The sequence below is a fragment of the Microtus ochrogaster genome, chromosome 2, assembly GCF_000317375.1.
Source record: "Microtus ochrogaster isolate Prairie Vole_2 chromosome 2, MicOch1.0, whole genome shotgun sequence".
In the NCBI taxonomy this organism is placed as follows: Eukaryota; Metazoa; Chordata; class Mammalia; order Rodentia; family Cricetidae; genus Microtus; species Microtus ochrogaster.
Window position 1 is genome coordinate 38,051,838 of NC_022010.1, and position 17,351 is coordinate 38,069,188.

At 41.4% G+C, this 17,351-nt stretch overlaps 1 protein-coding gene across 1 annotated transcript in view; it reads right to left on the reverse strand.

Annotated features, from left to right (window-relative positions):
- Positions 1-16,907, reverse strand: part of Fgf12 (fibroblast growth factor 12) — a 543,179-nt gene extending 526,272 nt beyond the window's left edge. Inside the window, exons 1-2 of the mRNA XM_005344785.3 lie at positions 16,810-16,907; positions 16,500-16,642 (exon numbers count right to left, since the gene is read on the reverse strand). Of these exons, the coding sequence (XP_005344842.1) occupies positions 16,500-16,512 (13 nt within the window). The 5' untranslated portion in view covers positions 16,513-16,642; positions 16,810-16,907. The remainder of the gene's footprint in view (positions 1-16,499; positions 16,643-16,809) is intronic.
- Between the last annotated feature and the right edge of the window lie 444 nt (positions 16,908-17,351).

Sequence of the window (17,351 nt, forward strand, 5' to 3'; positions counted from 1 at the left end):
TAAGTTTTTTCCCCTTTAAATAAATACTACCCTATTAATCATAATTCCAAACTGCTGTGGCATTGTTTGTGACTTACGCCTTCAGCCTGGTCTACAAGAGCTAGTTCCAGGATGGGCACCAAAGCTACAGAGAAACCCTGTCTGAAAAACCAAAAAAAAAAAAAAAAAAAGAGTGGAAGTATTACCACATCTCAGTTTTTGAGTAGACATACCTGAGAAAGTATATTAAAAGAGAATATGGGGCCACAAGACTTGCATTTTCTCAAAACAGTAGCATTGTCTTCATTGACAGCTTTAGCCACCATGTTAATTATTTTTAAGAAGTATTCATGTAAAAATACTGTGCTGACAACACACACACACACACACACACACACACACACACACACACACATGCACACACCAAGCCAGTCTTGGGACTCCATGCCAAGGTCTACTTGCCCTGTCTCTGCTCTGACTGCCCTGTGGTGGCAAGAAAATTGGTCCCAGAGATCGTCATAGTCCTGACTTTGTGTTTGAGAATATCTACACCTAATGATAACCTTAAATAAAAATAATACCCCCGCCTAGACTAGAAAAACAAGCCTTGGGCCATTCTTACTTAACTCAATTTGCATTTCTGCTGATGCCAGAGGGTATATGAGGCAAAAAAATGTCATGCCCACTCCTTGGATGAAGGCTGAAGACACCAGGATGGGTCCAGATAGCCCAGGGACAACTGTGAGCCATTCCCTTCCTTCATGTCCTCTCCAATTTATTCATCCAGAATGAACTAAGGATGCAAAAACAATATGGGACCAATCACCCTGTGTGTTTTCTACTATTACCACAGCTTTCAATAGGAAAGTAAAAGAGACAGAACCAAGATCCCCAAGAGAAACAGGCTGTTGCTGTCTACTGATTTCATGTCCTAGTTGTGGACTGAAAATCAGAAGGGACTCTCTAGAAGCCCACAGGAAGAGTGTATCCCAGACTATCTTACAGAATGAGTCTAGGTAGCCCTAACTCCAGGGCTTTGAAAACAATTGTCTTTGTCGGTAATGGTCAAAGGTCCTGACAATTTGTACCACTAAGGTTGAGGATAGTTTAAAAGGTAAAGCCAAATGAGCCAGGAATGGAGAGCCACTGGAGAGCAGATGGAGGAACCTAGGGCAATGAAGAAGCTCGATTTTCTTCACTGTATAAGGAAGAGGAGTCACTTCGTTTCTCATCTTTAGCATCAGAAGAAAAATTACTACTACCCAGGTAGAGGAGACATTTTACACCTAACCTAATTGCCCATGTTCCTGGGGACAAAAGGAAGTCTCACAACCAAGAGGATCCATTACTTAAAGAGCTGTAGCTTTTAACTGGGGTGCACAAAGAATGACATTCAAAAGAGAAAGCCGACACGGAAGCATGTGAGTTACCTGTGTGTCATCCTGAGTCTTTATGCCTACCATCTAATGAAGAATGCTATGAAAATCAAGCCATTGTTATATATATATATTTATATATATATATAAAATGCTCTGACCTTCCCTGTTAACTTTCTAACAAAGGCTTAGTTTGTGCCAAGTCACTGGGATAACAAAGAGGAAACAAATAACATTTGCCTTCATGGAGTTCATAATTGAGGAGAGGGGGTGACCCAAGAGACGGACAGACGGTAACAAAGTATGACAGAAGTCAACACAGCAGACGAGGACTAAGAAAAACATTGTTGAGAAAATGCAATCTAAGTATCTCTGCCTACAACAGAGTAATATATGTTGGAAGATGTCACAAAATCTCACTGGGGTTGTTGGATCTTGCTTTCAATGAATAACGCGTTACCGAGTGTTACTTTCCTGATGAAGTGTCCAATAAATGATGTGTCCTTCTTCTTCTTAGTGGCTCTATAATACAGTATTTGATAACCATTAATGCAGTTCTACAACCATAAATTGAACAGAATACATCACACCCTTAAGGAGAAAGAGGAGACATCATTCCCTGTAATATATATATATATATGTGTGTGTGTGTGTGTGTGTGTGTGTGTGTGTATGATGCTTATGTATATTGTTACATGTATGTATATATTGCTGATGTGTGCTTTTAAGACACTGTAAACATGTGAACATTTGAAAAGGATGTTACAAGGTGCCACATCCAAACTTGCTGTCCCCGAATTTGCTGCATGAATTTAAACTCAATCGACATTAACCTGTACACATGAAGACAGCTCTGTCCTTTTGGTTTAAAGCTCTGACCCTTTGATCTGTCAAGACAAAATGGTAGTGAGGACTCTGTGACGGTAGTGAGCCATTCTTGTCCAGTGTTGTAGAAGTTTGGACCCCTAAACCTACATGCAGAGTACACATAGACTTCATCCAAAATGCTGTTCTTCCATTTTCAGATGTTCTTAAAATCAGTACTTCCAGATTTCTGAGCCTCATAGTCACAACTTAGAATTTTTAATCGTATTAATAGGCAGCTGGGCATGAGGATGGAGGATTGATATGACTTGGTGGTAAGAACATTAGTATAGTAATTTTAGATTCTGAGTTTCAGTCTTGACTTCACCAAGACTGGGTCACATCTTCCCTTTGTCTCAGATGGCACAGGGAAAAATGTAGACTCTAAAATCACACCAAAGTCTCTTGGGGCCATAAAGAGTCTGGCAATGACTGGGAGTTATTAATTTGGGCTTATTTCAAACTGACAAAAAGATTTTTTATGGGAAATGATGTCTTTAATAATGAGAGTGGAGACATTTGCAAACACAGGTCTTAAAGTCAGGTTGAATCTCTGCCCTTTGCATAACCTCTAGCCTGGGTTAACATGTTTATGATGGTATTTACTGTAGTATATACCCAGCAGCATGTGTAGCTCAGGATATGTATTTAGTTTCTGGCTGTCGTGAAGAGTGGATGAGTGTGTTACCAGCAGGAAAATAACAGCATGCAATACAGAGAAAGTAGAGCCCTCTGAAAACAAGTCAATTACCAAACTTAAAAAACATCTTAAGACTAGCTGAAAAGCCTTCATAGTTCAATTTGCTAGTCATAAAGAGAACTTATTTTCATAATCATACTAGTGAGGCTATTAAATGCCTACCTAACCAAAATTAAAAGAAAGCCTGGAAGACAAAAGGATGGACAATTGCATTCTGGGTTGGGGATGTAAGAAGTGAATATTATATAGGTTGTGGAGGTAAATATAAAACATTTCAAAGCTATTAACTCTATAAAAATGGGAGAAGGGACAAGAAACTACTGTCTGTGAGAACGAACCTCCATAATTGTGACAAAATAATGAGCAAATGGAAGAAGATGAAGAGGGGCCGTTTCTACACTCAGGAGGCCTTTTCTACACATCAGAAGAGTGAGCGCCCCTGGAGGCTGCTGCACACCCACCTTCCCTACTCAGGCTTGAATCAGTGGTCAATGGAGATCAAAAGGCCTTGACTCAGAGAAAAGATCAAGCTGTCCTTGCCATCTGTCTAACCATTCTTAGAGTTTCAAGATGAAAATCCCCTGGTGCCTGTTATTCGAAAAATGTTACTCATGAACATTTCACCAGCCAGTGTGAGACCTCCCTTATACAATGTCCCATTCCTGTCCTCATTCCTTGAATGTGGCCGTCTAGTTTGGCAGCATCTGCTTTCCTTGGGTGGATTTTTAACTTGGATTAAAAAAAAAGCCATATATTTGCAGAGTGACTTTTTGTTTTGTTTTGTTTTTTAAGAGAGAGTTTCTCGGTGTAGCCCTGGCTGGCTGTCCTGGAACTCCCTCTGTAGACCAAGCTAGCCTAGAACTCAGGCTACCTGCCTCTGTCTCCTGAGTGCTGGGATTACAGGTGTGCACCACCCCTGCCCGCCTTGCAGAGTGGCTCTTATGCTGACGTGAAATCAAAGATGATGACTATTAGTATGTGCGTGGAGTTCATTGAAACAGTCAACCTTGGAAGTGTTGCCCAGGGGTATACTATGAGCCTACCATTGCCAAAGACCCTGCATTCATTCTCAGAACCACCAAAAAGGTTTTAAACACTAAGCATGTCTGAACCCATCAGACTCAACAAAAGCCCAAGGCTGTGACTTTCACCCAGAGGTTATAATGAGGCAGTTTTGAGATACAGTACTTAAAATAAATAACAACGCTTTGCTAAGTGATTACTATATGAGAATACAAGCTAAGCACTTTCATATCTAATCCAATGTTCAAAACAGGTCGATTAATAGCCACTAATATTAGCTAGTGTTTTTATCTCCATTATATGGATAGGAAAATCTAAAACAGTGAGATCAGGAATCTCGACCAATGTTGTCAGTTAGAATGTACGCACACAAAAGCCAGAAAAAATGTTCAGAAATTGCCATTGGCTTCTCCCTCTTCTTAAAATAAATTGTGTCTTGTGAATATCCAAACATGCTACTGCAAGAGGGTGACTAAGACTGGACACAAACGTGTCGCACAAATCTTTCATACATTTAAGAATAGAAGAATCTCATAAAACGCAATTGCAACATATAAGGATATTATTAGTCTTTGCATGGTTTTCGTTCTGTGTTTATTTTCTTGAAACTTGCTAATTATTTACAGATGTTCAGAGAGTCATCTTTTAAACTTGATACATTCTGAAAGATTGTCTGGGCATTTCTCCCAAAAATACAACTCAAAACCTTTCTGTGTCAGAACTTGCAGAAGTCAGGAGTCAACAGCAACAGGAAGGCAGTCGGTGGAAGTCATAAAGAGGAACAGTGGGTTGGGGCACTTCTGCCGGCCATGCGAGTGGGTTCATTGGTGTGCTTTGGTTTGTTTTGCAGCAAATGTGTTCTTTAAATGCTACTGGATAATTGAAGCTTTGTGATAGAAAATCCCCAAGGTATCTATTTTTTTTTAAGTGATCACATCAACTGTGGTTTTTTTGACAGGTGAATGAAATCACCACCTATATTACATAATTTGTAACAGGCTTCCACAATTTCCTCCTGACCTTCCTTCATGATTCATCCTTCCATGTTTCCTGTCCCCATCTCTTTGTGCACAAAGGCAAACATTCTATACTTTCACCACTGTATTCAGCCTCTAGAAGAGCGCTGGCAACCAGCACAAGTATCTGATGGATGGATGAATCGGACCATCTTTTACATCTTCCTGGTTGCTGATGATACACTCTCTACTGTGTTTTTTACCACTCCCTCACCATACGATGCTTTTCCAATGTTTAAGTTTCAGCCTTTCTATAAATGCTAATTTATTCCCGGATTTGGACCTTTTCCTCTGCGTCCGTACACATTACATTTCTTTTATATGATGTGATAACAGATGACACAACCATTATTTTAGTCATTGCTTCCAGAGCCATCTATACAGAAGCTATATAGGTAAAAGCAAATTTAGACTATAAATTTTCTCCTGCATCACTAGCAGCCAGTACTTGCTAAGCTCTTGTTTGCACATATCTTTAGTTGCTGACTTCAAAGGTGTTTCTCAGATAAAATAAACTGTGATCTTTTATCTCTAGTTTCAATGATAATCAGAATATATAGCAAAATGGTAGCTAAATGGCCACCAAATCCACAACCTTGTATAATTAACTATTTCTGTGGTTTATTTCCAAGATGCAATGCCATTTATTCTTTTAAGCTATGCATGGTCTTCCATCATGAGACTGCTACTTCATTTCCTTATTCTTAAACAATCAGAAAAATAAAAATCTATTTCTGGAGTCAAATTGAAGTACAAGTCAATATTAAAATAGTTTTTCTATGACTATGGTTCTTAAAAATCAATCTCTAGAGTAGCAGCAGTGTCCTCTGGCAAGTTCGTAAGAGAGCATTCTCCAAGGTCCATCACAGACCACGCAATGAGACCCTCTGGTTGTGGAACCCAGCAATCCTGTCCCTGACCTAACCAACAATATTGACATTTTTGCTCCAATAGTCCAGTTTGCTCTTCTGAGGAAACAGAACTTCATTTATGTCAGAGAGTGAAAACAAGTTAATAAAATTTTAATTCAAATATCCGTTGTACCAGCTAAGGTCAACACTGTTTGCTTTTATTGTATGATTTAAATTATACCCCACAGTTGCCTGATACTCTAGTAGTCCTAACCAGAGGAAAGTGAGTGAAATCAGCTCAGCCCAGGTATGAAAACTAACAGAAACTACAAGGATCAACAGTTGAAAGAATATATGGAGGAAGGTAATCAAGTTAGACCATTGCAGCTGGTGTCTAGGCAGGGTGAAGGGTCAGTGCTAAGGGAAGAGAGGATAATGGCATAGAGATTAGAAAGATTCCAGCTTCCAGCATCAGCTAACAACAACACCATGCATCAACTGTGGTCTCCCACAGTGGTGCACAGGATACCAGAGGACATATCCAGTTCTATGCTGAGGAGTTAACATGAAGCTTCAGCTTCAAAGGAACAGACGATAAAAGTATCAGCCAAAGAAACAAACACAAGCTATCACTGAGTTCTGGCTTTAACTTGGCTCTTCATGTCTTTTCTTACTGGCCCCTTTAATTTTGAAAGAAATCCCTTCTACAAATTAGGAGGAAAGACACACAGCTGTATCTTTGTTCAAGGGATGCAAAGGTTGTTTGTGCTATGTGTAACTTCCAGTGCAGTGGCTTTCCCGGATAAGCAAGGCAGCTACGTAGTGTGGGGGTTAAAAAGATGCTACAGTCCTTGATTAATTAAGCCACTGGAGTTGGAACCAACTTGAGGTATCTCAAAGCACAAGGTTCGTACTTGAACCCACCTGAGAGTCAGAAGGAGCTCGCAATAACTCTTCAAGCCTGGCTTGTCTTGACTCGGGGCTTATATGCACATATAGCCACAAAGGCTGTTTTGTTTTTCCTTAGTTACTATCATATCACCAGTACTTCAGATCATAATTCATGTTCATAAACATGTTAACGGTTATTGAATATCTTACTATCTCACACTCTTGGTGTCAGCAAGACTTTCAGTTTACTAGCCATGAAATAAGCAGATAGTATGTGCCCTGAGGGTTAGTAAAATCTGTATGTACACGGCTGTTTTTTCTTTAATGGAGGAAAGGTGATGGTCATACCAGACTAGAGTAAAGTACACCTAAGATTGGGTAGTGTTCTAGGTAATGTTCTGAAGACAGTCCATAACCCAGCACCTTTGTGGGTTCAAATGCAAATTACTTGCCATCAATTTGCTCGAGTTTCCCAGGTCATAAACTATGAATGGCGTGAGATTGCTGTGAAGATTAAACGGGATGGCGTGAAAAGTACAGTGCCTAAAACAAAGTTAAAGCTAGAGAAACCTCATTTCGAAAGGCATGAACAGAGTGTGAGGTCGTGAAGCATGAAGAGAGGGATTAGGTAAAGTTTAAATAAATATATTGAGCAGCTTATAACTGAGTCCGATACTCATGGCACCATGCTTAGACTGCAATAAGTTATCTAGAATATCAGATTGATGGGATATGTGAAAAACAATAAAAATCCACTCGGTTTAGTCACTAATCCAATCATACTACCCTTTGCTTATTTCAATGTTATTTGTCCATGGTGTGTTGCTTATTACTGATATCAGGCTATATGCCCACAAACACTGTTTTCACAGCCACCATTGTATCACAAGTATTCCTGACCATAATTCATGTTTTTAAATACATTAAAGCTGTTAAATATTTTGCTTTCACCCTCTGCATAACTAAGAAATTCAATTTAAGTATTAATCCATTCTACTAAGTAGGTTTCCATTGGACATGACAATACTTCTGTCTCGAAGGAGCAGCAGAGACCTGAGTGTTACAAGAGATACCTACAGTTTCCGAATTATCTAAAGACAACAGAACTGCATGCATTTGGTTTTGAAGAATGCATGTCTGATGACTGAAAGTAAAAGAAAGTCAAATCACCTGCCTGTAACACGAGTAAAACAATCAGCATGGAGTGCTTGATGTGATTGTTACTTCTGCCTCTTCTCAGTGGAACGTGCTTGCTAGGTCTGGAATAGGGAAGATACTGCATCAACTTCACATAAAAACAACCTTAATTGTAAGAAGGAGACATATAAAGATTAAACTTAAAAATGTTATACAAACATGATGCTGAAGCTGCTGAGCATAAACACTACCACATTATCTAAAGGCAAGAAGGAAGGAGGCACCAACCATAAATCATAAAGCGAACATCTACTGTTTTCTCTACACAGCCCCACAAATTCTCAGAATTCCTCAAATCCAAAGACTTCTGCCTCTGTGTTCTTTTGTTTCACAGATGAAGAGCAAGGCGGGGGGAGGGGGGACGGAAATGAGCACATCAAACTCACATAACGAGTTGAGACACAAATCATGACTCAAATCTAGACTTCCAAACTTCTAAGACAGGGCAATTTCCGTAGGGCTCCATAGCCATTCATCAATGCAAATTTATGGTCATACCACACATAATGCTAAATATTATGGCCCATGTAAAGAGATGTCCCCAACAAGCTCCTGGCTCCAATGGGTACCTCTGTTTTGAAGATTTTGGAGCCTGTAGATGGTAAGGTTCACTGTGGAAGGTATATCACCAGGGTAGGTGTTTGATCAGTACACTACTCCCTGACACCAGATATAATTCCAGGCCATAGCGAGAGCCTGAAACACACACGCACGCACACACACACACACACACACACACACACACACACACATCAAAGACAAACAACTTAAAAAATGCTAGCTCAACAATGCATCTTTAAAATCAAAGTGATAATTTGGACTACGATCCATTATGTTTTGTTTTCCATAGCAAGCATGCATAGGCATCAAAACAGAATATTAGAAAGTTGACAAGATAGCTGATTCATCTACAATAGGAGAGTGAAAATGGGCAGAAGGAGGGGAGGAAGAGAAGGAGGAAGAAGAAGAAAGGGAGGGTGGAAGAGGAGAGGAAAGGTGGGGAAAGGGTAGGAAGATGGGTCAAGGACACTGAGATATAAAAGGATTTTTTTTTCTCCAAGGATCCTTTATGGAATAAGTAGAGGAAACATAACTTAAGTACAGGACTTCTGGTCTTGTTCCATGTTTTTTCTACAATCCCAGGTACCAATATAGCCTCAGCATTCCACTAGTGTGTATAAATTAGTTTTCAAAGTTCAACCTCAGAACATCTAACACATCAATTCTCAAAAATGCTGCTCATTGATTCAATCCACCCATCATCTGACACCGAAAGACGGATGCTGATGGTCCTTGTGCATCTGTCTGCCTCCCTTCCTCGGGTTATTGAGAGCCTTCCTGTATTTGCATCACTGCTTTGCCTTTTGATGCTGATGCTGATGCTGACATAAGGCCCGTAGGTAAAAATCCGCACTGCATCTTATTTTGAATTTGCAGGCTCACAAATAAAGCATGATTTGCAGAGTCTTTCTCCTTGCTGCACAGGAAATATTTCTTCCTTAAATCCTAGAGAAACAACAACACAGAACTGAACTAAATTCAGTTTTGAGTAGTACTGGAAAGGGTGAAACTGCTTTGAAATGCAAAAGAAGCCTTTGGAAAGGCGGTTTCAGATTTCCCAGATTTTCATTCCCAATTAGAGCAATCATATAAAAGATGCTTTTTAATTACCTTATTTATAGAATCTAGTATGTGAATGAAAGTTGGAGCAAAAACGAAAAACACTTTAACGTGTTTTGAGGCCAGAAACATTTTTCCAGTATCCAAATAGCTAGAGATGAATTTCTCAATTTGCCTTGTACTGAGGTCTGTTTAGCCTAGTTGAACACAGTCAGTATTTGAGGATCTAATACAAGCCTGACTGCTTCTCATGGGTCGTCATTGTAAGAGCAGGGGAGATTCCAGGGGGTAGAGATTGGAATGGCTGCCTCTTCTTGCTACAAAAAAGTTATTGGTGACCCCTTGAACAGCCTGTAAAAGCTTCTGGATCTTTTTTTTTCTGCTGTCCATCCCTTTGGGCTGTTCCTCTGGCTAAACACAGACAGAGTAGAACCAAAGCCCATGATCCCATGTTTGAAAGACCAGCCATAGGGATGTTAAGACAAGAACACCATGAACTTGAGGCTAGCCTATGTTTTCTTTCAATGAGAGGTGCTCTTTGACTCCTCAGTAATGGGGTCCTTTTTGGGCCAACATCCAAGCAGCTTAGCTGTTAAGGGAAAGAGAAAGTATCTGTGAAAAGACAACAGGTGTCCTTTTGGACTTCTGCCAAGGCACCGTCAGTGGCATCACAACAGCTATGTCACTTAACTTCTCTGGGTGAGAACCTCACATTGGTGAGGAAAAGAGAAGGGGACTTTAAAACATAACTAGAGAGATAAGAAAACTAAAATTAGTTTATATGTGTAGGTCCTAGGAAAACTATACCATGTCCTATAAGCAAGGATGCTAACAAGATGAACCGCTTGTCTTTAAGCTCAGTTTGTTGTCATTTATTTTGTGTATTTATTGTCTATCCCAAGTCTATAACAGAGGCATCAAATCTTTCTTTGATGCCCATGCTCTCTTTAACACTAAATAATGCTAATAAGAAAACAAAACCAAGGCAGGAGCCCTACAGTGTTCCTGATTAAACACAGTTCCCAGTTCTAGCTTCATCAGAACCACCATGCCTAATTTCCTGAGTGCTCCTTAATAGCCGAGTGCCCCAGATGCCCTGTGGCTACTATGTGAGAAAACCTGTTGATGGACAGAATTTACACAGTGTTTTAAACCCATTCATTGTATACTCTACCTGAGAGATCTAGAGCTACCACCAACCAACAAAAATGTTGGACATAACTACTTCAAAACGAAGTCCTCATGCCAATAGTAACTTAATAACAAATTCAGTTATGGAAAGAGTTTATACTATAAATGTAGTGGGATGTGGCTGGAAAGACTAAAAAGGCAAGGCTAAGAAAGTGGTCACCCTTGGACCCATTGCTGGGGATAACAAATCTGCTGATGGCTGCTTACGTCATACAATCCATTCCCAGCTAAGCAGCTGGTCAGCTGGAATCACTTTCAGAAGAGAGCACAGCATAGTCGGTGTTCACATGTTCTCCCACACAGCGAATTTTCTTTTGAAGAAATCAAGGTAGAAAGCAAAGGAAGGCATTACTGCTGGGGAACATTCAGTCTTCTCTCGGGGTCTCTAATAGTAGAATTCCGCATTCTAGCCTCCTGGGTCACCTCCAAGGACTCGGAAGGATGAATGGAGCAGTAGTGTGTCTGCAATAAACAGCTCCAGAGCTTGCTTGTGGTTTCCAGCTGCAAGTGCAGAGACTGGGAGCCAGGATACACACCTCCAACCCTGCACTGAGCCACATGCCTGGAACAGCATGGTAATTCAGTGAGCCTTTGAATCAAACGAGCCAAATGCTCTAGACTACTTAAAGATCTTGAGTCCCAGAAAGGCAAAGTACCACCCCTAGAACTGGACAAGAAGCTGAACGTCCTGCAACTGGTGCCCATTCTACCACATCATATGTTAGATTTGACTTCTCCCACTGCAACGCTCTCTCTGGTTCTCATTGTTGTTTAAAGAGGAAGCGACTTTTCACAAAATTACTTCCCAGTTCTGCTAAATTAAGGACTGCGAAAGCATTTCCCTTCTCCTCTGGAGGGCATGAACAAATCTCTGTTGGGAAAACAAGTTGGTTTCCTGCCTTCTGTCCTCCAGAAACAAATTGATGTTCTCCACAATACCCAAGTAAAATATCAGCTTTATCTCTCCCAGTCTGGAATCATCTCAATGCATGAAAGTGATACTTAAAACTACTGTCTGTCCAACTCAGCATGTAAAACCAGTGTTCCTGCTATGGAAAATAAATCATTTTTCCAGAGGTGAAACTCCAGGATACCTGCTGAAATGTTAAAAACTCAAATTATGCCCTCAAGAAGACTAACCAATCTATTAGCAAAGACATGGGGGAGGAGAGCAAGGTGTTTAAGATCAAGGCTTATGTCTTAGCTTTTGCTACCTAGACAGAGTCTCAAGTAGCCAGGCTAGTCTCAAACTAACTATATTGTAGAGGCTATCCTCCAACTCCTTATTCCTCTGTCGCTAGTCCCTGGGTGCTGAAATTATAGCCATAGCTACCACATTTAACTTAGTTTTCTTTTAGATTTTCAGTACTAAGCATGACGGGCACATAGTAGGTACTCATTAAATATTTGTTTAAATAAAAATCACTCGATTGCGGATGTAAGGGATGCAGCATATTAACAACAAACAGGTGTTCCAGCTGCATAGAGCACTCTATTAAATATAGCCATGAAAGACAGAGATCAGGAAAGACAGTGATGAACAATGGTGTCAGAGAATGGAACAAAGAAGCAACACACTAGTTCCAGGACAGGCTCCGAAGCCACAGAGAAACCCTGTCTCGAAAAACCAAAAAAATAAAAAATAAAAAAAAAGAAGCAATACAATGGACGGAAGCATCCTACACTCTGCTAAGATGCACCCTGGCTTAAGCAGTCCACTACCATCACTTAACCATGGGCTAAGAGCAGTAATGCAGCAGGAGTCCACAGTGAGCGTAGGGAATGCATGTTTAAAGATAATGGGGTGCTGAAAGTAAACGGCTAGAGTAAGTACAGAGGGGATACTTGAAAGTGAGTCTGTTTAGGGTTCAAACCACAAGGCAGACTTTCTTTCCTACTTTTTCCCAAAGCAAACAGAGGTCTGGGACCCGACTCCACACATGTAAACCACCACGCAGAATAGATGATCTCTATCCAAGCTTCTCCACTAAGTCATCTTATGCAGAAGCTTTGAATTACAATCTGCTTTGCACGATTGAGACAAGAGGTTCTGAGGCTTTCACACACATACAGACAACCATGTGATTTTTCCGGAATATGGATTTGAATTATAAATCTGGAAAGAGCCTGAGAGTCAGCATCCTTAACAAGCTCTGGGGCAATACTTGAAATGTAGACCAAGAGTGGTGAGGCCGGAGATCAATGGTTACTGGCTGGCTAGTGGCATCACTAGGTGGGTGTGGTGGTCTGGATGAGAATAGCCCTCATATTGGAAGGCTTTGTACACAGCTAGTGGACCTCTCTGGGGAGGGGAGGAGATATGACCTTTTTGGAGGAGGCATGTCACTGGTGAGGGTGGGCTTTAAGGTTTCAAAAGCCCACACCATTCCCTATTAGTCTCCCCCTCTTTCTTTCACTCTTTCTTTCTGATCATTATCCTATGTAAGCTCTCTGCTGCTGCTCCAGAACCAAACCTGCCCGTCACCAAGCTCCCTGCCATGATGATCATGGACTCATCCTCTGAAGCCATCAGCAAGCCCCCAGCCAAATGCTTTCTCTAATAGGTTGCCTTTGTCTTGATGCCTCTTTAAAACAAAACTGACTAGTAACATGGAATAATTTTATACTGTTTTGTTTTGGTTTTTGTCTTAAGGAACTATGCACAGGTCCCTCCATGGAACCAGCTAAACCTGAATCTCAAGAGGTGCAGCCTGAACCTCTCTACACAGAAAACGTTCTACAGGTGTTTGTATAGGCAACCTGCATGAAGTTGAGAACCTAAGCAAAGGAAAAAAAGTGATACAGTCAGGAGAGAGGGGAACAGAAGAGAAATGCCAGTTACCTTTAAATCATCGCTCCTAAAACTCTCCCCTGAATACAAACCACCTGGGGCTTTGTAGAAATCAGTCTGTTCAATGGGCCTAGAGCAAAAACGAGCATCCAGCAGTTCTAAATGTGTCTGCAAACAACCACAGTCTGTCACCCAGCACCTCAATAAGTGGTTCTCAAACACATTGCACCTGAGATGGTTAAAAAATGGTGCGCCTCTTTGTTCCCATCCAACATTCTAATTAATTGTTTTGGCTATGACCCTGCATGAGAACGTTTACGAAGCCTACCAAGTGGTTCTAGAGTGCAGGCAAGTTTCTGAACCACAAGTTTAAATATTAAACACTCTCCATTATTTCTGCGGCTCTAGCTCTTGGGACCCGGGAGACATAATTTCTGTGAAAGTTACTTCAGATACATCCAACTCAGTCTTTGATACAATGTAATTACCATGAGATACAAAGATCCTTGACTCTGACTCTGAATTGATCTATTTTCCTCTTTATCCTGGATGACAGGAAGTGATGTTAAGGAATAAAGAAGGAAGCAGACCTGATCTTACTTGTGAGTAAGAATACTCACAGGTCTGCTTAGCTGGTCTGCTTTTCAAACGGCAAAGACAATGTGAAGGTTGCCTGACGCTGGTGACAGGGTTTATGTCTAAATAGGCCATTAGACTATGGGAAAGCATTGTGCTGTCAAGTGAATCACGTGATGACTCTTTGACTCTATTTAAATTAGTTCTAATACTAATACTTAATAATGTTTTCCTATAATTACACTTGAATTTACTGGGGGAAGAAGTTGATTGCAATAAAAAAAATTAAAGTTGTTCCAATTAGAATGGAATACAGATGCAACTGCCCCTTTATATGCTCCTTTAGCCTTCCAGAAGAAAAAATTAAAGTTAGCTGCAGTTTTTTTTTTGTTTTTTTTGTTTTAGCATGCCACATTCATTGGCTTAAAAAGCAGAAGTATTAGTGTCAGCATGATTGATATTTGGGCAGCTCAGCTTTCTAAAGTCCAGGAATTAAAACGCATTAAGATTTTAATTTGCTCCTCATTGGTATAAGTAATTATGAGCCCTCTGCAAAACGACCACAATATTGGCTTATAGCAAGAGCTATCATCACCTTTTTCACAGAGCTGGGATCTACAGTATCACTGTTGTCTGACTTAACATAGAACTTTTGGCCCAGTTCCTCTCAGGTCTATTTCTGAAATCCCGTCTCCCTTCTGAGCTCCCCAGACTGGAAGCATGGCTGAAAGTCTACTCTGATTATTGGGCAATGTAAACCACCTGAAACTCTGAAAAGCAGACAGCGTTCTTTATGGGCAATAAAAAAACCCACAAAATATCGCTGAGAGATATGTCTTCATTTGATGATTGACCATTAATTGCTGTATAAATTAAAGGCAAAATGTTACCAGGAACCATTGCCAAATAACCAGATTTAATGGTCAAATACCAGGTGTCACCTAAGCAGAAAAACAGTTTTTCATAGTAAAATGATACTCTGTTGTTAACCCAAGGTCCAAGAAATGCTTACCTAACTAGAATATTATATTAATCTATGATTTATGAAAGATTGGGTTTTCATTTTAAAATTGATTCTGTTATACACTATGTATATATTTAGAGATACAGATCTTTTCCCATATGTACATTGTCAGACAAGGAAATACCCACCAACGTGTCACGAGAATAGTTTGCCCCTTCTGAAAGCTACCAGCTAATCTTTACCGGCAGCATTTCAGATCTTTCCACAGTGCCGAGGTTTACCCTAGATACGAAAACGATAAACCTACTAACTAAATACTCCAATAACCACACTGAGCAGAGAGCTGCTCTTGTCAACACTCTAGTTTGGTTAATCAGCCTAGAAATCGGTAGCTCAACACCACTCCCCGAGCCTAAGTACATTGCCACAGTGACTGACATTCCGGTTAAAAATAAAACCTCGCTTCAAATATAGCTTCTCCCGTTCTGGGTAATGAATATGGTTTCCTAAAAGTTGACATCATTTCTCTGATTTCAGCAGGGTTAAATACATCCTCTAGCCCTACTGGGTATCTGGTCACATCACAACCATGTGTGGGCATTTTAAGGAGGGGAAGGGACCTGCACAGAGGGGGTTATGTTCAAACGACATCCAAAGTTACAATTTTAAGAGCTGCTCGGTTTATATGCATCAGATATGCTAACCAGAAGTTGATCTCCACAGTTCAGATAGCAGTTGGTGGGTGTACATTTTGCAGATTTGCTTATGAGGGGAATTTTAATATGGATATGTCCAAAACTAGCGAACAGCATCGCGTTCAGGAGCCAGGCAGTACTTCTCTACCCTGATCTTCTTAGAGGTCAGTTCCTGGGCACGCCGTTTCAAGTAGATACAATTTTTTTTTTATCTGATACCCATTCAAAATGCAGTCGAATGTGGTCATACACACCCAGAAACACCATGTTTGTAGGGTGGGGTGGAGGAATTCAAACATTTTTTTAGCAATGCATTATTGGATATCAGCTATAAATGTCTCGTCAGCAATCCTAAAGCAAACAAAACAGATTTATCCAGTCCATCCATTTTACAGGAAAGAAATCATTTTACCAGCACATCTTTCCTCCCCCTCCATTTTGGGAGGGTATCTTCTCCATCCCCCCCGCCTCCCCGCCGCCCCCCGCGAGCGCGCGCGCATACACACACACACACCCGGAGGAAAAAAAAAACTCATCCGACTTCACTACGCAACTAATGGGAGTATTAAACATTGGCTTCCACGCTGTGGGAGTTAGTGGCCTTCTCGCCACATTCCCGCTGCTGCAACGGACATAGCATATCCTCCTCCTATCGACCTAGTGTGATGCTCCTCCCGCTCTGGAGCACTGCAGTCCCCTCGCCGAGGGCTGCCCTGGCCACACGCACAGGCAGCGGGAAGTGCCCCGATGGGGACAGACACATACCTTTGCTCTCCATTTCGGTCCCTTTAGAGTGCTGGGAAGTTCAATGGAAGTTGGCAGGAAGATGTGGGCCCGCTTCAGATCCCCAAATCTGGAAAGGCAATCTGATGATTTCGCCCGTACTTCCTTCTTTCCCTTCGGGCTTCCTGAAAGATGGGATTTCTTAAACCTTGAAGCTGCGATCAGCCACCAAAGGACACTTAAGCAGCAGCAGCAGCAAATTGTTTCTACAGGGGTTAGGTGGCTATGCACAGCTGATACTGAAAAGCATGCACAGGCCCGCGCAGGATTGTATTTATTTAATTATTTTTACCTGCGTCTGGAAGCTGCAAGCAGGAGCTGTCCTCGGAGCGTGGTGCTGCAGGTGTAGTGACAGATCATCCCACTTTGCTCTGGATGTACAGCAGATTTGCATGGGCGCTGGCACGCATGCGCAGAGAGTCCCCCCTCCCTTTTTCACCGCCCCCCGCTCCCCCGCCCGCCCTGGCTTCTCTCCCCAATAAGGTCCTCAGTATCCCAGCCCTAAAGCAGTAGCATTCGGTCACAGAAAAGCGCTGCTAAAAATAAACACCGGACCGGATTTTCCCCTGCAAACTAGAAACGGATTGGACTGGAACGGTGCTTCAATCCCATCCGATTTTCCAGGACTGCTTACTGAAGCTCTCTAGAGGAGGCTAGGGTGTCTGAACTGAGCACGTTGCGGTCCCCAAAGCAGAGGGATTTACGAACCCTCCTTAGTGGTCATGATGTGGACTCCTCTTGGTTGCTGCAGTAACTTCCCAGGCGCCTGCCTCCCTGGTCTCCCTACAGACTTCCTACATCTTCCTCCATCCCCGGGCTTGTTTGTTTTGCTTC